Below are 25706 nucleotides of genomic sequence, written 5' to 3'. Positions count from 1 at the left end.
ACGTCGTCAGTTCAATCGCGACGTGTCAGGAACGCATTCTCTGAATGGCCGAACTATAATTAATACGAGTATCTTACTTAATCTCACTTTAATATATACTTAGGTAAATATAAGTATGGTATTTCACCGGTACATAATATTATAATTTAAAATGCTTTAATATTTTATCTTCTGAACTGCGTGTTCGCGAACTCTGGGCTGAAGGGAGTAGAGTTAAACCCGAAGTTGTTGTTATGGTTTGCTATTGATTCAGGCTGCAACAACACAACATCACAAATGAAATATTTTGATATAAAATTACTTGATTTGTATATAAAATTGTATTTTTTTGACAACGATGGTTTCAGGGAAAGGGCAAAAGAAGAGGATGACTAGACGAAGAACGGTCTTAGATACAAATAGGGACAGCTTAGTGTTAAGGATACTTTAGTTTGAGATAAATATCAGCTGTAGTGGAGAAGACGACGAATAAGATGAAAACGAAATTAACGAAGTTTCACAAGGCAAGATGGGGTGTTGAAGATGTTGACGAGTATATAGTTACCACGTGTTCATTGACGACTCCTCGCATGGAGCTGCCCTCCTCAGGTGGGAAGTAGTCGTTCCTGAACTGCGGCAAGTCTTCGATGCCGATTAGGTCTGAGTCGTACGACTGCTCGCTGTAACCGAAGATAAGTTGAGGGTTAATAAAAGTGTTTTCCCGAAGAATAAATTTTGATGCTCTTAGCCAAGAAATGGCTTTAGAGTACCTAAATAAATGGGGCAGTAATATTTTTTTGCGTATTCTACGGTAGGAGTAAGGACAAGGAAAACGGTAATGATCACTCTTCGTGAAGACCGAAGAAAGTTTAGGATTAAAAGGAAGGTTAAGGTTATTACCGGAGCAGTTATTCTTGTTAGTTATTCTAGATGAAAAACCCTTGCAAAATTCTTCAAACCGACAATTTTTCCATCGTGATCTTGAAGGAAGAAAATTACATATCTCCTGGGACCCTTTGCAACAGTAATCATTCCTGAAAGGGTGATCTTACCTAAGAGCGTCAAAGTCCGGAGCCTTCAACGTTTCATTCCAGATGGGGTTGGAGCCCTCGACAGCGTGCTTATTGGTGCCCGGCGCCGCCAAACCCACGCGGTTCAACCCGGAGTCTTGCGAACTGTACTTGGTCATGGACAGAGCTTGCAAGCGCCGGTTCAGACTGAAGAAAAGAAAATTGATTTATATAGAAGTTAGATTAATCGTGGTGTAAGGGTTACACAACATAGTAGAAATAATGACTAAGTTACAGTTATTCCTCCCTATTTTTCTTCATGATCAGATACCTACACATATTATTTTTTGAATGCTTTACATTTACATCTGTATAATAAATGAATCTAATAAGGTCATCGATCTAAAATTCTAAACCTTTTATGGAACCAAGATGAATAGGATATCTCTTCGTGTCCCCATTAGCATAAGGAATCTAGTTTTTGTGGTTTGATGTCATTTTTCAGACCATCCGCAATATACATATGGTATTGAGTGAGACATTTAGCTAACTTTAGCATCAAGAGGCATCTGTGTGAAACTGACCCAGACATTGTAAAAATACTAGATATATTAAAATAAAAGGTTAACTCACGTCCTAGTCCTAACAAAGAACACAATCAGCAGCACAACAACAATCAGCGCGAGTGCCGCCGCCACCGCCGCCAGCGCGTACAGGGCTCGAGCCTGCGCGTCGCCGCCGAGGATGGGCGTCTCGCCCGTGAACAGGTCGGCTAGCTGCAGGTTCTGTTCCTCCAGGGCTCGTTGGATGCTATTTACTAGAGTTGGGTTACCGCGTAACCTGTAGACAATGATTAGCTGGTGAAATAATCTTCAAATAAAAACCTATGGTATCTGGTCTATCGCTTTACTCAGTAACACGGAACTCTTCTGAACCTAGCCTAGCTTATAGCTTGATCACTCGTCTGATACCAAGTTATCATTGAGTTTTGGGACCGCGTACCTGATAGCTGTTAACGACTATTGGTAAAATCTGTACTAGTATCTATACTAATATTATAAAGCTGAAGAGTTTGTTTGTTTGTTTGAACGCGCTAATCTCCGAAACTACTGGTCCGATTTGAAAAATTCTTTCAGTGTTAGATAGCCCATTTATCGAGGAAGGCTATAGGCTACTACTATAGGCTTTTTATCCGGGTTCACGCAGAGTTAGGGTTAGTTAAGTTATAAAGCTAAATAGTGCAGTCATTGAAGCGAAAAATACGGTCTAACCTCCGAATTTTTTTACTGTGAACCGATTTGCATGAAATTTTGGTATTAGGTTCATCTTACCCTTGACTTCAAAAGTGAATATGATTTGAACTCCGCCACCCCCCCTGGGGGCGGTTGACACCTCTTCTTTGGGGTGAATATTTTTTTTGCAAAATAATCTCGGATATCGATAGAAGACCTAATTTTAAGCTAAAGTTGTCTTTAAAGTTTAAAAAAAAATCCAATACTTTTCAAGTTATTGGCAATTGAAAATTCCCAATTTTTCACGTTTTTCATCGGTTTTTTGCAAATATCTCCAAAAGTATAGGTTTTATCGAAAATTTAAAAAGAACAAAATTGTAGCAGGTAAAACAACGAACAATTTGTTTTTTTATAAAAGGTCCTAAGTGCAATACTAAGCTAGATATTAAAGATCAAAGCCGTTTTTTATTTTGTCTGAAATTTAATCGACGTAGTTTATGCCATCTATTATTTTAGTAAGTTGATCAATTTACCAGTTTTATTATTTTCCGGTGACATATATACACATTACAATAGTTGTGACTCTTTATTATACTGCCTACTTTCACATTGCTCCAAATATTGACACTCCGAAGTTTTCAGTTACCAAGTAGAAAAAAATATGACAAGTTTTTGGACCGTAACTCCTTCAATTTTCATGCTATCACAATTTATAAAAAACCACTGTAAAAGTAATTAAGAGAGCTACAACATCCATCATTGCAATATATAGTAAAGAACTTTTTTCTAAAACGGTGAAGGGTTAAAGTGCTTAAGAGAGGCTGTGATTGCGCTGCCACGCGCTCTTTAAACAATCATATCTCCGTCAATTTTTGTTCGACAGAAAAAACAAATAAACCAAATTGTTTGTCAGAAAAATACCTAATTTTTTTATCAGTACACTTTTATACGTATCTGTCGTAATTTTTGAGATATTATGAAAAACAAGTGGGTTTTTCTTTAATTTGAAATTTTGTTCTTTTCGTTAATCGTGACTTTTTTGAAAAATATCTGTCCTGAAGCAGCCAAACTGATACTATCTATCAAACTCTTCATAATAAAGTTAATCCTAGGCGGAATACGATTAATTTTAATTTTGGTGGAAATGGCACTTATGAAACCCATTGATTTAAAAGAAAAAATATAAGATGCTCCCCTTATTTGCAATACAGCTCACTTATTTTACGTGCAAAAGACTTTTAATAGTACTCATCTTAAAGCTTATTTCAAGCACTACAAAACCCATTTGTATTCGAATGCATAAAATGCATCTACTCGCCGCTACATGGCATTGACCACAACGATTAAATTTCAGACAAAATAAAAAACGGCTTTGATCTTTAATATCTAGCTTAATATTGCACTTAGGACCTTTTGTAAAAAAACAAATTGTTCGTTGTTTTACCTGCTACAATTTTGTTCTTTATAAATTTTCGATAAAACCTATATTTTTGGAGATATTTGCAAAAAACCGATGAAAAACGTGAAAAAATTGCGAATTTTCAATTGTCAATAACTTGAAAAGTATTGAATTTTTTTTTGAACTTTAAAGACAACTTTAGCTTAAAATTAGGTCTTCTATCGATATCCGAGGTTATTTTGCAAAAAAAATATTCACCCCAAAGAAGGGGTGTCAACCACCCCCAGGGGGGGGGGTGGCGGAGTTCAAATCATATTCACTTTTGAAGTTAAGGGTAAGATGAACCTAATTCCAAAATTTCATGCAAATCGGTTCACAGTAAAAAAAATCGTAGCAATAATGCTTCAATGACTGCACTAAAAGTATTTGTTTGGTTGTTGTACGAACTTTAAAGCACCAAACTCGGGGACTAATGGATTGAAAAAAATGATCAAGTCCATTTAACGAGGGCGATGATTTCATCCTTCTATCCGGTTATGCAAAGTAATTAACATGGAATGTAGACAAAACCACCGGTAAAAGTTAGTGTGAGTAAATGGCCAAGAAGACTCACTGTTCAATCTCCTCAGCAGGCACGGGAAGGTCGTCCCTGATGAAATGAGCCCTGACTTCAGTCTGGTCGTCCTTGGTGGCGCCGGTGACGGGATCGCTGGCCCACCACGACTGGTCGATGTTGCACGTCATGCCGAAGAATGCCGTGAACGTCTCCGCTATCTAGCTCGGAGAAAAAGATTTTCGATAGAGGTCTTCAATTTTGGAAGTAGGTTGCCAATAAGAAGGACATGTGTTGATGGGGAGCTTGTTGCGCCACTTCTTCTTCCCACTGCAAAAACACATACGAAGTGGCGAAGGATGGGCGTTTTGGGGCCTGTTTTTATTAAATTTCTGACGTTCAAAAAGTGCTGTTTTGCAGCCAAGTTTGAGTAAACGATTTTTGATTTTGATTTTCTGCTTGGAAATGGGAGGTCTGGACTTTTGGAGGACCTGGTGATAAGGCAGTCGCTTCGTGTTATACAACAGCAACAGTAGTAACAACATAAGTTAAGAAAAGACCTAGGTGATGTGGTCTGTAAATAGTGAGGCCAAGTTTGCAACATTTTGCATTAGTTTGGAACTAGGTACTTACGAAATCTTCCTGGGGTGTGACTTCAGGCAGTGGGTTATTGAACGTGAAGAACACTCGGTTGCGGTCTGATATCAGGTACACCTTCACTTCCGTGCGGGCAGTTTCTGTCCCTGTGGTATTGGAGAAATTACTTCAATTCATTAGGTATTCCTTTTTGTAGACTATATTTTAATAACGAATTTTAGACTTGAGTGCTACACTTAGTGCTATCGTTTCATGGCTGTCAATTGTTGAAGAAAATGTTTAATTAATTTTGGGAAGTAGTTACAAGTAATCATAAAGTTTGACACCCTTTACTGAAATGTGAAACGTTCCATGTACAATAATTTTGCTCAAGTTCATCCACTTAGAATCAAAGCCTGATTTTAACATACATAGGAAGAGACCCTAAAAGATTTTTACAAAGGGAAGTCTTACTTGAATCAGTGGCTTCGACTTCGAACTCAAACATGCCGTGCATGGAGGCGGTTGGCTGGAAGTTGAGGGACAGGACTCCAGTCTCAGGGTTGAGGATGAAGGCTGACTCCTGAACAGCTTCGAGTGTGGGGTCTGCTTCCATGGACTCTTGTATCAGAGTGTAAGTGATGGGCAGACCTTCTGAATGTGTCGCCTGAAATATGGAGCTCGCTTTAAATTACAAAGATACTAGTTCCATCAGCGATTAGCTTCACAAATACTGGATAAAATACTTTATTCTGATGTGCAAGCTATAGCAAGCTTACTACAATAACTGCCAAGTTTACTACAATAAATCGAATTGCTTATATTATTTTATAAAGCTAAAGTAATTTCTTGGAGTAAAACTCAGTAGAAATCATCTGGTTAGAAGTAGATGTAATGAAAATAGTACTAACTACTAAAGTCAGCAGATTTCTTTCGATGAAATCGCCAGCAGAGATGCCAGCTGTGTAGAGTGCTCTTTGGAACACTGGTCGCGGGTTCGCTTCTCGAACCTGAGAAAAAAAATAAGTAAGTGCCTATGGAGCCAATCTGACCTCCTCAACACAGTTTTACTTAGGTATCCTCCATACCCCTTGGTAAGACTGCTTGATAGGACAGAATTGTGGAAATGTTTAATACAAATAATATTTATATTTTTAATGTAATTCTTCTGTAATTCAACAGCTCTTCAAACCATGCAGACAGAATTGTGTTCCAATATTTCTTCCCAGCAAAGACACATAGGAAGTGGTGAAGGGCGATCCTTTGGGGGAGTGTCTTTTGTAAATTTTACCTTCAAAAAGTACTCTGAATAAATCACTTTTTCTTTTTGTCTTTTATCTTCTATATGAACCTTTTTATTAGGGACCAGATGGGTACTCACATTAACAGTGACAGTGAGTGTAGAAGCCTGCAGGACGGCGGCCGGGTTGGGAGTGTCGCTGGCTCCAATGATGAGGGTGTGTGTCTCCTGTTCGGAGCGGTCCAGCGGCTTCACCAGGGATAGCACGTTGGTACGAGGGTCTACTGTGAAGTGTTCACCCGAATTGCCTCCTGGATTTCGAAGAGTTTCAAGGTTAATAAGGTTGGATAGATATATGCTTTATAAGGTATACCAATTTTACATTTTTGAAGTAGGTGACATAATGGGCGGTCTTATCGCTAAAGCTTTGGTTTCCTAGGAAAGCGGTGCCGTCATAAGCTAAGCGTCCACTTGTCGGTATCGTACGCATCGGACGTATCGCACGTAACGGGTCGTAGTATCATTTATATAGAAACTCATACAAGTGCGTCCACCTGTCCGCATCGTACGCATCGCACATCGACAATGCCGACACCTATGCTCCGAGAGGCAACTTTTGCGATGCCTGCCGATGACATCATACGTAATGCCGATCAGTGGACGCAGTCCGATATAGCGTCCGTAATACAGCGGTGAATGACGTCACTAGAACGTTGTCTATGTAAACGAAATAGGGCGGTTTCCTAAAGAGCGGTAACGTACACCGTAACTTCAAAAAGCGGTGCCGGCATTTGCATGACGGCTATCTTAACGGTGTCAGATTGTTTGGTGAACGTTTTATTGAAAGCGGTGAAGCTTTTTTAATCCGTATTTGTGTTTTTTTTTCGGAACAACGTAAAAAATGAGTTCCAACTCTTGGAGCAGCGAGGACGACGAAATTTTAATAGATTTCGTTCGTAAGCACGAAGCAATAAATAATATAAAAAGTAAAGATTATAGAAAAAGTCAACTAAAACAAAATTGGTGTCGTGAAATTTGAGAAATATTAAATAAAACAGGTTAGTAAGTATAATACAACTAAAAAAAAGTTTATGACGGTGTGTTAAAACGGCCGTGGAACTTTCCGCATGTCATCACCGTAAAGACGACCGTCTATTTGCGTCCGTAATATTACGGCCGCTATATGACGGCACCGCTTTCCTAGGAAACCCAAGCTTAAGAGCTAAGGCTTCTTTTCTATGGAGGAGTTGTCGTTGAAACTTGCCAATAGCTTTACACATATATGTATCTTGATTTTGTTTACAGAACACTTCTCTTTAAATAGGTTTTCCTTGAAGTTAGAACAGCCCCGGATCTAGGGGGGGGGGGGCAAGCCGGAGCCCATGCCCCGGGCGGCAAATTCAGGGGGCGGCAAAATCAGGCGGCCGCCTGATTTTAAATCCTACATCACAGATTACCATAATAGTTACTTACAGGGCCGTCTTAACCTATGGTGCAGGGTGTGCGAATAACCCGGGCGCCTCGGTCTCTGGGGCGCCGCGGGAAACCCACCACCAGGAAATTTCGATGAAATTACACCCGTTTGATACCGTACCATGATACTGACAAGCAAAGTTTCTAAAAAAGTTGCCTTCGCTTTGTTTAATTGATTATTTAGATTATTTTTAACTTTTAACATCCTCCAAGTGAAAAAATTCTCGCTCGCTACGCTCGCGGCTAAATGACAATGTACGTACTATTTTTTTGATGGTTTATTATTTTTATTGCCGCAACGAATCAATGAACACAAATGGCACTCGCTCTAATCACGGTTTATTTTTATTTGTACATAATTCCTAGTTTAATTTGTGAGTCTTCAAACAAATATGTATCTTAAAAAAGTTCGCGCTCGCTACGCTCGCGCCTACTTGTTGCTTGACAATATTACTTAATCAAGTACTTTTGTGTCGTGGGCTCAAAAAATTTCGCGACCGCATCGCTCGCGCAATATTATACAGACATTGCCTTGTTAACTTCATAAGTCAAATCCACACTGTCTTAACTTTTATAAGACAAATGAGCAAAAAAATATATTTATGGATTCCGACTGCTTGTTACTTACTTTACAGCGCTTTTTAAAACTTATTAACTTTTTGTGTACATTAATCTGTCTCGACTTTCATAACTTACCTACCAAACAAAGTGACTTTCGTTGGTGAAAATAAACATAAGTAGGTAGGCGGGGCGGCATTTTTCAGTTTTTGCCCCGCCTAAAAAAAAATTGAAGATCCGGGGCTGTTAGAAACACTAAAACTATATCCGAAAAGTTTTCTTCCTTATCTCCTAAAGTACAGTTATCGTGGAATGAGAAATCACAATCATAGTAAAAAGCGCATAATACTAACCAACAATGCTGTAATAGGTGTCGTGACAATCATCTTCACACATGATGTTCCTCGGGTCTGAGGCGCGAGGTAGTTCCGCCTCCTCTAACATACCCTCATCTTTTTCTGTAAAATTATATAGAGTTAACCTTGTTAGAGAAAAAAGGATACACTTAACTTTGGCACAGTACTGATTATGTTTAATGATCCCACACAACTACAATTTACTAAGTATTAAAAATTAAGCTACAGTTCTTTCAAACTATTTTCCTTCAGACCAGAGTAAAAGGATTGTCTCACCAACAAAAGCAACCGTGTAAGTCCTATCCTCGAACACTGGCTCTCCCTGCGTGGGTACAAACACTACGGTCACCAAGCAGTCCGTACTCCTTGGACCAGGCTCAGTTCCACCGTCCGTAGCACGAATCGTCACCTGAACAAACAAAGTATTCACTTCATTCAAGATACATACAGCTTCTGCATTGCTACGTCGTAGCTCGTAGTATCAACGACGTAGTAGTATCAGAATGTCGTAACCATATCGTAGATTTTCGAGAACTTTGAACGATCCGAGTCAAAGCACCTTAAAATGCAATCATTTCTTCATGTTAGCTTTACGTTGAGGATACGACAAGAATAAAAGAAGTATGGCGTAGCTGCTACGCCATTTGTAGCAACGACGTAGTCACGCGTAGCAACTGACGTAGCTCTTAGAATGCCTACACTTACAATTGTGTAGGTCGTACATCATATCATACATTAATAATATTTGTTATATATTTATAATTTTATATATATGTGTATTTGTATTTTTATGGGCCCCAGTTGCCTGAAATTAAGGATTAAACTAAATGAAAAAAAAATCGTATGGAAATCTTAATTGATATAGAAACACTGACCTGGAACTCTCGGAACTCTTCAGGGAAGAGCCGCGTGAGGGTGAGAGCACCCGAGTTCACTCCGTCGTTCAACACGTCGAAGAACTGAGCATCTTCATCTATAACACAGCCATACATTTCATGGTAACATGAACATAAATGGTGACGGATCATGAGCATGAAAACAAAATAAGAGTTATTGCTGAAAAATGACGCAAACAGTAGAAAGATTTAATACTGCTTTGGGAATCTGAAGAAGAGTATACAAAAGTGGCACTAAGCGAAGTAGCTTGGAGGTGTACAAAAATTTGATCTGATCTCAACGAATTAATAAATTGTAGTTCATAAAATACCACTGGCAGTTAGGTATAAGGTAGGTGCTCTTACCATCTCCGGCGATAGAGAATGTGACAAGTCCAGCTTCTAAACCATCCTCGTCGGTGGCAACGATTCTGTCCAGAAATTCGCCGTCTACTGTAGCCAGTATACCGTTGACTACTGCTCGCTCCTAAACGTGAAAACTTTGCATGATGACAAGGTCATAAAAATTGACATTGTAAGAAGTCCGTCTTTTAGATTACGGATACGGTCTTTTATATTTTTTGTTTTGACAAAGTAATAAACATTATAACGTGGGTTTGTGATATCAGGGTTAAATAATTCGTCTGCGTCAGGACCGCCGTCACAAATCACCGATCCTCTCGAAATACATATAGAGAGTTGCTACCTAATTGCTACCAGCTACCATTAGTTGTTACCAATTGATACCCTCGTGGTTTTGAAGATATTCAGCATCCAAAGGTGACAGCCATTCTGATATCAGGATGGCTGTCACTTTTCCCAGTGTGAAGAAACGGCGCAAAAGTACTGAGTTTATTTTTCACCCAGAGTTCCTACCTAATTGCTATCCTTCAGAATAAAATTTTAGACCACATCGATTCCCTGGATAAAAAGATATTAAAAAAACGAGTTTTTACGCCTAACAAAATTGATTGGTGATTTGTGACGGCGGTCCTGATGCAGACAATAACTCTTGTATGTAAAAGTGACGTTAACACTAAAGTGAAACGCGTTTAAATGCATTTGTTGTTACCTATTAGGTTGAGGGAGAAAAGAAGAAGAAAGAGTTTGGCACCGAAACGAAATAATTACTCTTCTTCAGTCTTCATATATGTAAAATTATGACTGAAGAAAACTACTCACAAGGTACTCTAGCTAAGATTTCCAATACTTCTTTGTCTTCAATGACATCAAACTACTCACCTTTGCCAGTCTGATAGTGGATCCAGGTTGAGGGAACACGAACACTGGGTCGTGGAAGTTGTAAGGTCTAATCACCAGCGGGTACTTCTGATTTGAAATCCTTTGAGGTATTCCATGGTCATACGCCTAGAATATAAAGGTGCTTAGCGTGATATGTTCATATCAGTTCAATGAGGTTTAGTGAATTTGAAAAAAGAAAAGAACTCCTCACTATTATGATGATTAGGGACAAAAGACTATGTGTCCTCATTCAGGTACGGGAAAAAGTTCCTTCAGGAAGAGAGTCAAAACGAAGCTAAAACATTACCACCCACCTGAATATCTATTTCATAGGTGCCCCAATAGCCTCTCAAATCCATAGCTGCCTCAAGTATTCCTGTCTGATCAATTCCCCTGTCCCTCTCTATAGTGATCATGTTGAAGAGATTAGGCACTTGTATGTCCCGGTCAGTGCTGGCGAGGCCTGTGATGGCATAGGCGACGCGGGAGTTGTCTGTTCCGGGTTCGTCGCGGTCCCGGGCAAAGATTTCTGGCTGTACACGCTCACCCTGCAAGATTTTAGAGTAAATTGATGAACATCAATCAACCATACATCAATAAAAAAAGAAGCCAAACAAAATAAAAAAAAAAGAAGAAAGTAAGCCTACCGAATTCTGGAGACTAAATAGCCGGCCGACTGCTGGTCCGGTGAATACAATCAAAGTTTACTCGACCTGATACTAGCTAGACGAATACCTGATCATTGTTACGTGTGTACCATGAGTTCCATTCATCTTTAAACTGATTTATGAGTCCAAATCAACTATCGACCGACTAAAAGTTTGTAGTGTGCGCGTACCTACTCTGATTAATTACTGTTAAAGTCTTCATAAACATTTCAAGCTTCTGTCGGTGTGTTGTTATCGTGTGTCGGAACTTTGAGAGTAATTATTGTTATTTAATCGGACTGATATATAATGATCTTTTTATGATGAGATTGCCATCAATTACCAGTCAGGTAAATGCTTTAATATAATTTGCGACACATAAATCGCGCAGAATATTACAAACATAATGTATAGCAAGATACATGTAAACCTCAGCAGGAATACGCAGAAGGCATACATTCCTCTAAACGTTCTTTAAACGAAGAAGATAGTTGAAAAAGTGCCTAGCACACACTTCTCTATACATTCTTTAAACGAAGAAGAAAAAGAGTAAAAGGTGGTTGTTAAAAAAAGAAAAAAGGCTTACCAGCTCTAAGCTCTCAGAGATAGCCCATGGGATAGTTTCAGGCAGTTCCGGATAGTTGTCATTGATGTCCAGCAATACTACTAACACTTGTGTCTCGTTCTGATTGCGGTTGCCATCTAATCATGTAAAAAAATATGTCGTAAATAAAAAGCAGAAAGAATAACGTACACATAGGAATAAATATTTGCAATAGACGTCTTATTTTTGAATAGTGACTCTCTATATTTTCTCTGATGTTTTCACAAAACTATTTATAGCAAGATTGAGGTCTCATTTTCGACTGGTGATTCGTTTTCCCTTCTTGATTTCTTTTAAGTGTTTATAGAACTATGTACCACAGCCTGACGAAAATATATGCCTTGTCTAATGGGTGCAGTTTATCCCCACAAAAAGATTCGCCTTCATCGATTTAGGTGAACTATAAATCCTGTATTTTAGAGCATGCCGCCGCTCTGCAGGTCGATCTCGAAGAAGTTGCGGAGACGGGAATTTATGTCATAGTTGATCTGGTAACTCTGTAGTAAATTTCTGAAGAACTATAAGTACATACCTCCTTCTCCATAGAAGTTATCGATGACATTGAAGAAGATGCGATGTGTGGGCTCGTCGCCGTCCCTGTCCAGCAGCTCGCCGGCGGTGTTGTTGACGTACACGAGGCCGGACTCCAGGTCCATCTCGAAGAAGTCGCGGAGACGAGAGTTGATCGCGTAGTTGATCTGGTAGCTCACTTTGTGGTAGATTTCTGCAAAAATGAAACTTAACTGTTGAAAAGCTGTTTGAGGATATTTGCAGTGCGTGTAATGTGGTTTTAATGTTAAGAGACCTCATTGTTGTACTAATGATCGTAGGTTAAAAAATACTTCTTATAAGGACAGCTATCTGCTTGCGAAAGCTTTCAGTGTTGGCATTGTGACATGTATAATATACATAGACATACACACAAAAAATGGCCATGTTCGCAGTGCAAATGAGCATGTAACACCCAGTCACATATCGTTTGGCATTACAAGACAACAGGCTCAATAAACTTATTTTTTCCGTTTGCAGGCTTATAAGGCAACAATTCCAATGTTTCTTATTCTAGTACTTATATGGTATATATATAGGTATGCTTATATAACTTGTATACTGTATTGTCATACCATCTCTATCCAGATCGCTGGCGTAGATCTGCACGACATGTTGTCCATCGTCCGCGCCCTCGTAGATGTACACCGTCGCCTCGAACTTGTCGTCTTCCACTTGAGGCACCTTGTTGTTCGTGTCCGTTATGTGGATGGTAATCTGGGAGTAACAAGGTGGCATGTTTTATTGGTTGATATCCTTATTTATTGATTATGGTGAACTAGCTGCTTTCTAAGGATACTCCCACGTCTAAAAAGAACTTTCCTAATCCGAATAAAAAGTAGATGTCTTTTCTCAAGCTCTAGACTGTCCTCTTTTTTGAAAGCGATTGAAATCTCTGAATACAGCTTACTACCAACACATCATCATCGCCAGCTTATCCTTTTCTCAACTATGTCTAGCCTTGATGCGGTTGGTTACCCGTGTTTTAGATCGAGCGACTGCCAATCTGACCTCCTCAACCTATTTACCTTTGGTAAGACTGGTTGTCAGTTCTGGCTTACCTACTATGAAATATTAATAAAGCTTAGTAAGATTACCTCTCCCGGTGTCTCAAAGTAAGTAGGGTCAGGCGGACACTCAGTGACAGTAAGGAGGTCACACTTGTCACTAGCTATGACGGTGTAGTAGAGGTTCTGACGCGGCGGCTCGTCCGCGTCTATAGCCTGGTGTAACTTCACGGAGATCTGACCCGTGTTGAAGTCTATGTCCACTAGGTCTTCTGGAGTGTCTAGTCTGGGACTGTGAGGAGAAACAAGTTTTGAAGTTAGGAAATAAGCACGAAAGGGTATTTGAAATTGAAGTGGGATATCAGATGCTAGTAATAATAAAAAAATATGCGGCCAAATACAAAACATTTTTGTGGGAGAGGTCGACTAAGTATGTAGTTTGCAATTTTTTACTCTTATTTATTACTATTTATACTAGATTTTGTTTATTCTATAGGGAAATGAATAAATCATTGATCCATACAATGATCGGAAACAACAAACATACTGTACGCTAACTCAAAGTTTTCTCTGGGGAATTGAAAACCGCCATCATCGATGTCCGTTATTGCATCATCCTTATTCTAAACATCTTTCCTATATTGAAGTTGTTCTACTTACGTAATAGTATACCGCACTTGATTATACAGCGGTCCGTCGATATCAGTGGCCAGTACGGATCCTATAACAACTCCTGAGGCTGCCACCTCTCGCACGCGGAACTCTTGCGTCAGGGTGCCTTCCACCCACAGGGGAGGGTTGTCGTTCATGTCTATTATCGTGATCGTGAATGTGGCTGGAATTTAAGGGGTACAACTAAGTATTTTTAACAGTGGGACACTTGCGCGGGATGTTTAACTAAAGGTGAAGCTAGAAGGGCTGTTGACAAATGATGAAGGATTAAAATATTGAGAGGATTCATGGCTCAAAAAGTTATCTACAAAAGCTGAAGGTCTTGGATAGTTGTAACAAGATGTAACAAGCTTTAGGAACGGATATTAGTAGGTACAGCATATTTCGCACAATACCTACTGCAGGAATTGTTATTGAACTCGGTCTTCTCGGTCGGAACTTCCATTCTTTTATAGAATTTGTACTGAAGAGAGTCAAAATTTCAAAATTACAAAAAAAAAAAACCGTTCACAAAGGTCACACACAAGGAAGGAAGGTTCCCAAGGAAAAGTAAAAAACTTACATATATCATGGTCTTCTCCAATAACGGTGTTGAGATCCCTCACAATGACGGTGAGGTATAGAACTTCAAACATCTCATAGTCTATGGTGACGCCGTCCCGGATCTCTCGCACTACCACGCGGCCGATGGCGTTGCCTCGCTGGTTTATATTCGGGTATATCGTCTCGATTTCTATACAACTGGAATTTTTGATTGGCATTAATCATCATTGGATTAAGAAGGAACATGATGGGTTTCTCCTGTTCACTAGCAAAAATACATAAGTGGTTAATAGCGGGAAGAGTTTTGAGGGTGGTTGTTCAAAAGTACCTACTTACCTATATGCAATACACAACAACATTGATCTTCATAAAAAGTTTAGGCTATGACTCTTCGCAAAATATTTCAATCATTTAACATCCTACTAATATTATAAACGCGAAAGTTTGTATGTATGGATGTATGGGCGTTTGTTACTCTTTCACGCAAAAACTACTGAATGGATTTTAATGAAACTTTACAATAATATAGCTTATACATCAGAATAACACATAGGCTGCAATTTGTAAACATATTGTTCGAAATACTAAACCTGCGCAGACGAAGTCGCGGGCACCAGCTAGTTTAATCATATTTCAGTCATGCAAGTTTCTATCTAAAATATATGGACGCCACTATACGCCACTTTTCGTTGTAGTTCATATAACTCAAGAATGGTCTCATCAATCCAAACCAAATGTTTACACTCTCTGTTTGGACTATGACTATGAAGTTTGCTCAAAATCGATCGAGCGGTTCTTCATTTGTTACAATTTTTGTATAACAAAATGGTGGACTTTATACGTAGCGAAGTATACCGCGCTAGTTAATCATGAAATAGTGCATTATTACCCGATATACTCCTTAGAGTCAGTATTCCGTCCCTGCTTGGTAGCATACGAGTTCTGCCAGTCGATCTCGAAGCGCAGCTCAGCTGTAGTGTCGGGGTCCGTGGCGTGCAGCTGCGTGGGGATCACAAACCCGTCGGGCACGTTCTCTTCCACTGATGGAGTGGCGCGAGGCTGGTGAATGTAATGGAAGTAGTAAATGACGAAGCTTTAGAGCAGGGTTTCTCAAAGTGGAGTCCGAAGTATGTGTTTAAGTTTGTAGAGTGTATGTAATATATTAAGAAATTGTGTAGTAAACACAGTTTAGTCGATGGGTGGAGAGCTACGATGGTTTTTAACAGGGGCCGTGGAATTGTTTAAATTGCGATAGTAATCATCTCCCGAGCCTTTTCCCAACTATATTGGGGTCGGCTTCCAGTCTAACCAGATGCAGCTGAGTTCCAGTGTTTTACAAGGAGCGATTGCCTAACTGACCTCCTCAATCCAGCAACCTTGTCAACCCAATACCCTTTGGTATGACTGGTTGTCGGACTTACTGGCTTCTGACTACCCGTAACAGCTGTCAAAGAAGTTCAATGACAGCCGGGGTCTACAGTTTAACGTGCCCTCTGAAACATAGTCATCGGTGTCCAAGAATTGCTACGTAGTAAAGGAAGTATATTGTAGACGTACCAGCCTGAGCGTAGGAGGGGTGTTGTTAATGTCCCGCAGCTTGATCACCAACTGAGTAGTGTTGGTGTTGTAAGGCTCGCCCAGCGTGTCGTCAGCTCGTATCTACAATAAAAAGGATAATTCAAAAACTTAAAAAAGCAGCTTTCAGCATATATTAGTATATAGGTTCTAATGGAAAATCATCAAGTGCCCTGTTGTGGCTTAGCAGCGTGAGGGAGTGTCACTCGTCCTGTCTAAAATCCATCATGTTTCTTCTGAAGCCCTTTATGTACCACGGCCGTGGTAAATCTTTCGAACAATCCCGTAGCGTAGTATCTGGCTTAAAGCTTATCAGGGTGCATCTGATTATCAATCTTTTACACATAGCGACAGTCTAAGTGCAAATAATTGGATCAGGTTGGTTTTCCTAGCTGCTGATAAAGGACTATATTTAGCTGAAATTAAGACAAGCATATATTTTGATAATACCTGCACAAAGAGTTCGTTCTGCCTGTGATAGTTGAATGCTTCGTTTTCTGTGACGAATATCTCGCCGGTTTCCTTGTCGATCCTCAGGTAGCTTACTGCGTTACCCATTAGAGAGTGTCTGAAAATTACAAAATAATCTTTAGTCTCAACAATTATACGTGGCTGGGCCTATCAAAGATTGAGATCATCTTAAAAGACGTAGTTCATATAACTATATTGGTAAATGCAACATAATCTTTTTATTGTTTCCTGTACCGTTATGTATTATTCTGAGGGTGCGTCGGAGATTAAGAAGATATTCTTTAAATGTAAATTATATTACAATTTCATATGGAACTACAAGGGGCATGCCTTCTTTGATCCTTTCAAAAACTTGCTAATTAAAATCAGTAAGCTATCCTAAACTCAGGTTGTACCTATAATTGAATTACAGCTTGAATATTGGATGGTTTGTATTATTTTTCTTAAATTTTTACTCACTCGACTTTATCACCAACATCCCGGTCCTTCGCCACAACAGTGGCCACATAGAAGCCTGCGCCCTCTGTCTCATCGAAGCTGACAGTTTGCACGTCACTCTCGAACATCGGCAGCTCATCGTTCCAGTTGATCAGTTTAATGTTGATTATCGCGATACCCACCCATTTGGGATCGTCCATGTCTATCGCTACGGCCTGTAATGGATGGTAATAATTATTAATATTTGTAATGGATGGTAATATATAAATAATTGGTTGGATGAGGATTATTTTTCTCAAAAGGAGTGCATAGGTTTTTAATTTATAGGAGGAATACTCCTAAGTAGTACACGAGGAGAGTACATAAGGGCGGAGTACATAAAAAGAAATAAGTGCAGTAAGAAAATTAGGGTTGCGGGCATGCCCCTAGTGCCCAAACGGTAGATCCACTACAGCTAGTAGGACCGTATTTTCTTTTTAGTAGATAGGAAATAATCAAATGGTACCTTTTTCTGCGAGTGAAGCGGAGGAGTATTCCTTCACATTTTAGAGCTGTGGCAACTCTTCAAAACAATTTCTCAACGAACCATCCTAAAATTCGGTAAATACAAAAACCAACATACCCTCAGTTGTATATTCTGGAACTCTGGCACTTCGAAGTCCAGCATGTGATGGTTCTGCGTGCCCATAATGAAGGACTGGCGCTGGTAGCCAACCTCCGGTGCTATGTAGAACGCCTCGTGAGCTCGGGGAGGATGGATGCTCTCTAAGTGTACTGTGTATTGTGCGTGAGGACCCTGGGGACAAATAATAATAAGATATGACAAATATATAAAGTTTTTTAATGGGCTACATATCAGAAGAAAAAGCTAAAGGTGGCGATCATGCCGAGAGAATGCAACAGTTCTGTTTGGAAAGGTGGCTTTATATGCTACTTATGGATCATTTACCGAGTTTTGATATTCAAGGCTTAAAATATTTCTACACTGAATTAACATATATATAGTAATAACTAAAACTTACGAGATCTCTATCATGGAACCCAAAGTCTTCTAAATTCAGGGTCATCGCAGTTTCCTCCATAATTTCAATGGAGTACTCTTCCCGGAAAGGAAGCGGCGCCTGATCATTGACATCGTTCACGATGATGACCACATCGGTTTTCGACTGGAATGACGAACTGCCTTCCACGTCATTATCGCCATATTTGTACGCTATTATGGACACGTGGAAAACTTCCTTCTCTAGAGTGTCCCTGTCTATTGGAGCGACGTTAAACCAAGCGCCTTCTCGACCACCTTCTATCGTTTGAATGCTGAACAAGTCTTCCTCTAAAATGAGAGAAGAATACATATTAAGGTCATTATGGCACAGTTGATGTGCTTTCTATATTGACGATATAAAATGTTTTATATCAGATACGATGGGTTTTATAAGGCCCAGCTGCGTCAAGCCTTACCGTTCATGTGTGCTATGCATGGCCAGTACTTTGTATCAGGCACCTGCATACATGTAGGGACAGTTGATGCTAGCAAATGTTTGTTTAATGACAGTAAGTTTATTTACCTCCTTTTTCAGTTTCGATCCTATAGAAAATAGGTTTATCGATTCCCGTATCTCCATCGACGGCTCGAACCCTAAAGGATTGTTCCGTCTTCTCATCGAACTGCTGGACAGCAAATATCTCCATCCATCGCGGCGGTCTGTTCTCAACGTTCTCTACTTGCACCATCATCGTCACTGTATGTGTGTTTGGTAGGGAATCCTGGAGAGGATATTTTTACTTAATATTGTGGTAAATGATGACTTTGGATTTTAAAGTATTTCCCTAGGTTCTGTCATATTGAATCATAGGATTCCTTAGGGCCTTACAAAAACCTATAACTTGAAACCTATCATGGTAAAACAGCTGAACCAATTTGTGAAAAAAATATTAAGGGACAGTCTGTAGCCCGGAGTTTCCCAGCGTAAGCTGGTATATCCGTGGAAAAACAGCAAGTGTAAAAAAATGCTACACCAAAAATACGATCATACTCACATAAGCTGTAACTCTAAACAAATGTAGCGGGTTTTCCTCATAATCAAGAGGTTTTTTGACGTGAACTCTCATATGAACATACATCCATTGTCCTTGTATATTTTCTCTGACGAGTTCGAAATATTCGTCATCGTCTCGATCGCTGCTGATTTCGAACCTCATGAAACGTGTACTGATCTCGCCGTCAGCATCGCTCACGGTGTACTTGCATGATGTGATGCCTGTTTCACCGCGTTCCTGAAAAGCACTTGAGTTAATGTCTGGGGAGACTGGGAATATGTTTAGGCAAGTTTAGGTTGTGAACAAAGTTTTTTGTTTTCAGTATTTATCATAATTTTAATAAGGTTTAAACCTGTTTGCGCTTACTCCTATCAAAGGTGTTTACCAAATAAGCTTATAAATGACCAAAAGTCGTTCTTACTATTCGCGATCGCTGTTGTAGGTTACTGCTAGATAAGGTTACAATATTTTATTGGTGCCAGTTGCCCAGTAGTAACTGCTAAAGACAGAGCAAGGTAAAGATGACCTTATACATTCAGATACTCACAGGAATATCACAAGGCTCAAACATCTGTATGATAGGATCGTTGTCATCGATGTTGACAATGAGCAGCATCACCGTGGCCACTAGCGGTTCATCGTCTACCCTCACGTCGAAGATGTACTGCTGCATACCTGGCGTCTCGTAGTCCTGTCTGATAATGTACCCAGATATAATCAATTCTTTATAAGCATTCCATATGTTATGCAGGTGGTACATTTTACAGTCTAGAATCAATATGGACCCTATAGGGCACAGCTTAAAGGAGTTGGAGAGTTTAGCAGTAGCTTAGTATTATGTGCAGTCAGCAACAAAAGGTAATACAAACAAAATTACAAAATACCTGAAAACTAAATTTTGTGATGAAAGGACTAGAGGAGTCGGACAGTTGCTTATGAGAACATTTTAGTGCATTTTGGTTTTATTAAATAGACTTTTGACCGTGATTTAAATAAACCAATAAATCTTTCTACCTATAAAAACAGCAAATGATGCTTACCTCTGTGTAATGACGAGATGCCAGTCGCCACCATTCTCAGGTATTCTACGTATGACCGGCCCCAACATGTTAAAAGTACCAAAGCTAAATGGAGATACAATGGTCGGAGTATTGGTACCTGCAATCAATTGTAAATAAAATTAAAGAGAGGTGACAAAGACTAGCTAGTGACAATGATTAATAGCGCGGTATGGGTGGATAAATGAGATATAATAAACAGTACAGTTTTCTCTGAACAAAAGTAGCTTTTCCCCGCAGAAGCCACCCAGCGCGTATGTTTTTCAGTGTCATATGTCCCTGCTATTTTGATTGACTTGAAATAGGTATCTGTAGCAAATTTTATTTGGAAAAGCTACTTATTTGATGGGAACGGTAAGCATGAATGTTTTAAATACGTGGACCCTCAGATCAAAGAGATGGACCAGTATGTCTCATTATTTTAATAAGCCCTGCATCATTAATAATGCTCTTACCTCGGTAGTTAAGCCTCGCGATAGCCACATCCCCTTCTATCTCCTCCTCCATGAAGATGACGGTAACTGGGTTCAAGGCATCTGGCTGGAATTCGTTCATGCACACATCTTCTCTACCCTCCACTGGTATCAGGGGATACCGACTCCATGGTATTCCTGTAATATAACGAGATATGTAAGTAAAATCTTCAAAACTAGTTTTACGTAACGAAGTCGAATAAATAAATCAGGTACTATACCATCGAAATTTAGACTTGGAAAATCTGGTCGCTCTGGTCTGGGTATTGCTACCATGTAGCTACAATCTGGAAAGAGAATCATACAGTGTTTTTTAATTTATGGCAAATAATGCAACGTATGCGTATAACTACTTATTAATTCAGCATATCGTCCTCTTTCATACTTGAACTTTATTTGACGTCATCTCACTTGACAAGCAACATTCTTTCCAGCTAGTTTTTTTTACACGGTCCATACATCGTTCTTTCCTTCTTAGAACTCCATTTTTTTAGCTATTAACTCTTTGTTATAGTTATCTTCTTACCTTGCGCGAAAGTAAAGTGAGCAGCGATAATGAAAACCGCTGCCGTCAATATTCTCACGTCGACTGCCATCTCATAGTTCTGTGTCTAGTCTGGTCGATCCACCTCTGGGTGATCAATTGGAACACTGTAAAAAAATAAATGTTTACGCTTGATACTCGCTCTGTGATGGATATGCATATAATAATGATGCGGCTAATTATGGTTTGGAATCGTTATAGTTAAATGGTGCAACTGGGTGCAACCGTGCTCTATAAGTGTTGAATGGTTTATTTAAAAGTATTTCGTTATGTAAGAACAGGATCTAATTGTTATCTTTTTTATTGAAAGTACATGAACGCATGAATAAGGTTTCACTATCTGAAATATTTGCAGATTATCTTTCAGCCACATACAGGGTGTAACTAAAGCAACATACAGGAAATCCCCCGCAGAGTGTATTATGCACATTAGGCTAAAAACTCACGGAGCGATTTTGAACCGTGCCCGCCGCGGTGGCGGAACTGCGTTTTTATTTCCAAACTCACGAGACCGGTTATTTGCGCGGTTACACAGCCGTCGCGGTTGAGATTATCGCCCGCAAACGTGGCGGGCGATGATCGCAAGACGCAAGGCGTGCAGCCTCTGCGCCACTACGATCGCCGGCCAATCGACCGCGGAGCGTGCGGGCGCAACCCGCCGAGGCTGCGGGTGACCGCGGCCCGCGCGATTCTACTAGTTGCCCGCCGGTGCAGCGGGACCCGCAAACAAACGCGCAGACTGCGGGCGTAAAACGCGTCGTGAAATGTGCTTTAATTTTTTACATGTATATCTGCATTCTACAGAAGCTACGGGCTCGCAGCCGCGGCGGTCGCGGGTGAAAATCGCTTCGTGAGTTCTTAGCCTTAGCAACTTGTTAAAATCAAAAACCATATTGTAATTAATTTCATAAACAATCGATATGAACTCATAAACATAATGGCATGCAAACTGGTCTTTCTGAAGTTTTGCAACTTCTGATTTTTACCTACGAATATTTTTTTAAATCTTGGGATTAAATTCCGGTTGCATTGCATTACAATTTTCCCCAGTCGTATCAATTAAGGATTGTCGATTATCTAAATAATTCTGATAAAGCTATGTTTTTCACCTGAATTTGGTTTACACGATACAAATTGAAAGTGTAATAAAGTATGACGCTATGCCAAACAAGATAACAAATGTGCACTATGAATGCATTTTTTGCTCACTTATAGATAGTTAAATTAAAAGCTTTTCAATTATTTGAGCGAATTAGATCAATATGGGCAATCATAATTTCATTGCATTTAACAAAGTTTTATTGCATTTTACTATAAAATGAGCAGATAGTTAGATTACAATGTGACATGCCGATATATCTATCTTAGGAAACTAGACCTGCGGTGTGATTCTATAAGCTTCACTCTAAACTTCGCATCTGAATCCGCCGTGAGTTACTACACTAGCGCTCTTTCGAGCGTGTTTGCGAGTTGAACTAAATTAAACTCGAGATTTTGACAGATACATAAAGTATGAGATGACTTTTAGAACGTTTTGAACCAAATGTGAAGTGAGAGTGAATAGCGAAGTGAAATGCGAGTTGTTGTCTGAATTTCATAGAATCAACGTAATGGATGTTACCTACAACCGTCAAATCGGCCGATATTAGGATATAAATCAGAACTTGATACAAAGAATGCCTTATCTAAACCGGATATTCGATTATTTTATCATTCTTATATTTTCGTAGCTGAAATTGGCAATCGAGGGACTAATTTTAAATGTTATTGGGAGGTACTGGGTCGAGGAGCCCAGATAGGCTGTCGCTCCTTGTGAAGCACTGGCACTCAGCTGCATTAAGTTTGACTAGGAGCCGGCCTCATCATGGTTGGGAAAAGGCTCGGGAGATGATGATTGGGAGGGAAAGGTTTGATGATATTATAAAAAGGCAGTACAGGCTAGTTAGTGCAGTAAAAAAACAATATGGAACAGGACCTTTATCTATCAAGACTCGTCTGGCTAGCTCGTACTTCTAAATATTTGTAACCCTTTAATTTATTGTATCAAGGTATTATACCAAAATATTTAAAGTAGAATTTCGGTCATTTAATAAGGAGGGTTAGGAGGAGATTAGTATGCCGAGAATCCGCAAAAGCATAAGTATGTATACCTATTTGCTCCGGATTTGCGTGCGGATTGATGTTAGTTGCTACAACTTATAACTTGCCGAGTTGCTTGACCTAAGCAGTTAGAGAACTTTTGCTTTGCGCTATATTTGCGTGTCCAACCAACGATGTTCATGGTTGTCTTACCTCTTTAATCCTTTACAGCAATGCCAAATTATTTAACACTACACTTTACACAAATATCACAAAAATAACTTTTTTCAAACTGCGTTTTTTTCTGTTTTTAGAACAACAATCCACCAGCCGATCGTTTTGTTACACTTCGATAAATGCGAGTGTGTATTATTTTTTGTGAGTATCGATACTGATAAGATTGGGCGATAATTACTTATTTTACATATTGATTAAAGGGTGATAGTCTTTGATAACATGCTCGCCAGCCATTTGTGTATTGACGATTCCGTTTTGCTTGATAAGTTCGTATCAAATAAACAGAAGATTTCCAAGGAAATGTCTACAAAATATGGCCGCAGAACTTCACTGTGGCATTCATAAAGCCCTACGTTAACATTTTCTGATACTTGGATTAACCTTCACCACCTTCAATATGGTAAGAATGGAAAACCATTAACTTCAAAAGTATTTGAAAAAAGCCTATAATTCGATGATTCAAGTCATTCCCTATTCCTACATTTGGAGGAGTTGTGCCTTTTCAGAAGACTACAAAAAGTCAAGGTGAATTGTGACGCCCCTGGTCACGTTGGATAGTTTATTACACTACTATCTCCGATTGACGAAACCTAGATACGATATACGCACACGGGTGAACTGTGACCTTACACGTTGCATACTGACGTATGTACGTATAGAAAACATAAAATGGGATAATAGATGACTGTGGAACATAGCTTACTTTGACAGTCCACAATTTTTATAAGACTCTTTAGTGGGCCTTTGACGGTGCAGTTGATGTAGTGCCCTCGCCGGGGCTGCGGGACTGTTCGGAAGAGTTACCGCGGCCCTGGTACATAAAAGGCCTACGAAGGAACACGATGGATTTTTTGTCAGTAAAAGTCTGGCACTCCCTCACCGCTGCTAACCCACAGCGGGAGGAGTCATTTCATGGTTTTTGCCATAGCTAAGAAACCTAGCCCTTACTTGAAGGAGTAGTTTTCTGGGTATACAAAGATATTCAAATGTAAGTTTAATGACTTAAAACACTGGAAGACGTAGAAACGGCTTCCAGAATGTTTGGTTTTGTTCAGTAGCTTATTTTTATTTCGGTATCTAAGATAATGCAACTGATAACCGGACATCCCGCATATCGAAGTAAGTTTGCGTCTAATTTGCATGATAAAGTGCTTAAATATTTCTTCGATATACCTTGTTAAGCTTTGGATTATTTGAAATGTTACTTCAGCTTCATAATTATTAATACCTATATGCAACACGTAACTTAATTAACGCACATCCTGAAATTAGTTTGTTCAGAATCGTTTACTGAATCGATTTATATCATTTTTAATATAGGTAATTTTTTATCCCAAAAATAATTAAAACTACGGAAATTATTGTTATATTAACCCTGTACAGTCAAAACAAATTCAAATAGACCGTAACTCAAAGTAATAAGACTTCGTGTATTGTCGACTTTTTCCGTAGTTTCGTTATTTATGTTGTGTCGAGTCGGCGCGATATTTGCGTGCGTAGTAGTATGACAGTATGACCAAAAAGTTCTCCAAGAATTGGTATAACTAATTTAGTAAATAACAATGCATATACACGTTAAATTAAAAATTCAGTGTATGTATTATGATTATAATATAATATTCTAATTGGGGTGTTTGAGGGTGTGCGTTAATTACGTTACATGTTGTATAAAAGTTTGACAACCAGTTTTGCAAAAGCGCGTTAAATTGTCCGAGTTGGGGAGGTCTGATAGGCAATCGCTCCACGTATAATTCTGAGCTACATCTGGCTATATTCGACACCTTTCGCAACATCATCATCTCTCATGACAAAACTATGACAATGAAAAACCGAGCCTTGTTCCTCGTTTTCTATGATGGAAATCTAAGTAAGTAGCTAGTGTCAAATCGTGGGCTACAGGGTTGTTCGAAAGAGTTACCGCGGCCCTGGTACATAAAGATAAGTCCTTTGGAAAGAAGGAACATGGTGGGTTTTAGTCAGTAAGAGTCTGTCACCCAAAGCGGCCTCCAAAGCGGGAGGGATTATTTGGTGATTTCCCACACAAAAATGTGTCTAATTGTAATTCTTGATGTGAGACGCTTTGGCAAACTACTAGCTGTGAGTCAGATATAAAAAATGCCGAAATATTTTAATTGATAAGATCCTTAACATATCAGTGGCACATACACGTATTGGCACGTCAATATTTATATGTTCAATCGTGTAATTAGCTAAATTATTCGGTTTTCGACAAAAGTCCAGAAAACTTTTTTTTTTAATGGGATATGATACGATGTATG

The 25706-nt window shown here is 39.3% G+C and overlaps 1 protein-coding gene across 1 annotated transcript; it reads right to left on the bottom strand.

The window, feature by feature from the left end:
• Positions 1-73: 73 nt before the first annotated feature.
• Positions 74-23553, bottom strand: LOC124634242 (cadherin EGF LAG seven-pass G-type receptor 3-like). The gene is made up of 35 exons (XM_047169700.1): positions 23404-23553; positions 21094-21218; positions 20789-20854; positions 20550-20705; positions 20077-20194; positions 19584-19731; positions 19037-19273; positions 18565-18763; positions 18022-18329; positions 17622-17795; positions 17021-17214; positions 16541-16658; positions 16073-16174; positions 15405-15574; positions 14535-14713; positions 13961-14135; positions 13391-13592; positions 12869-13010; positions 12277-12468; positions 11727-11842; positions 10808-11041; positions 10494-10619; positions 9618-9738; positions 9252-9349; positions 8653-8785; positions 8374-8478; positions 6131-6300; positions 5661-5759; positions 5224-5416; positions 4807-4916; positions 4234-4394; positions 1623-1829; positions 1032-1196; positions 545-659; positions 74-254 (listed from the first exon to the last, which is right to left on the bottom strand). Exons 2-35 carry the CDS (start codon positions 21161-21163, stop codon positions 165-167), a joined length of 5193 nt encoding a protein of 1730 aa, XP_047025656.1. The 5' UTR covers positions 21164-21218; positions 23404-23553; the 3' UTR covers positions 74-164.
• Positions 23554-25706: the final 2153 nt, after the last annotated feature.

The sequence above is a fragment of the Helicoverpa zea genome, chromosome 11 (genome assembly GCF_022581195.2).
Source record: "Helicoverpa zea isolate HzStark_Cry1AcR chromosome 11, ilHelZeax1.1, whole genome shotgun sequence".
In the NCBI taxonomy this organism is placed as follows: Eukaryota; Metazoa; Arthropoda; class Insecta; order Lepidoptera; family Noctuidae; genus Helicoverpa; species Helicoverpa zea.
The sequence above is the reverse complement of the archived record's forward strand: the minus strand, read 5'-3'. Positions and strand labels throughout refer to the sequence as shown.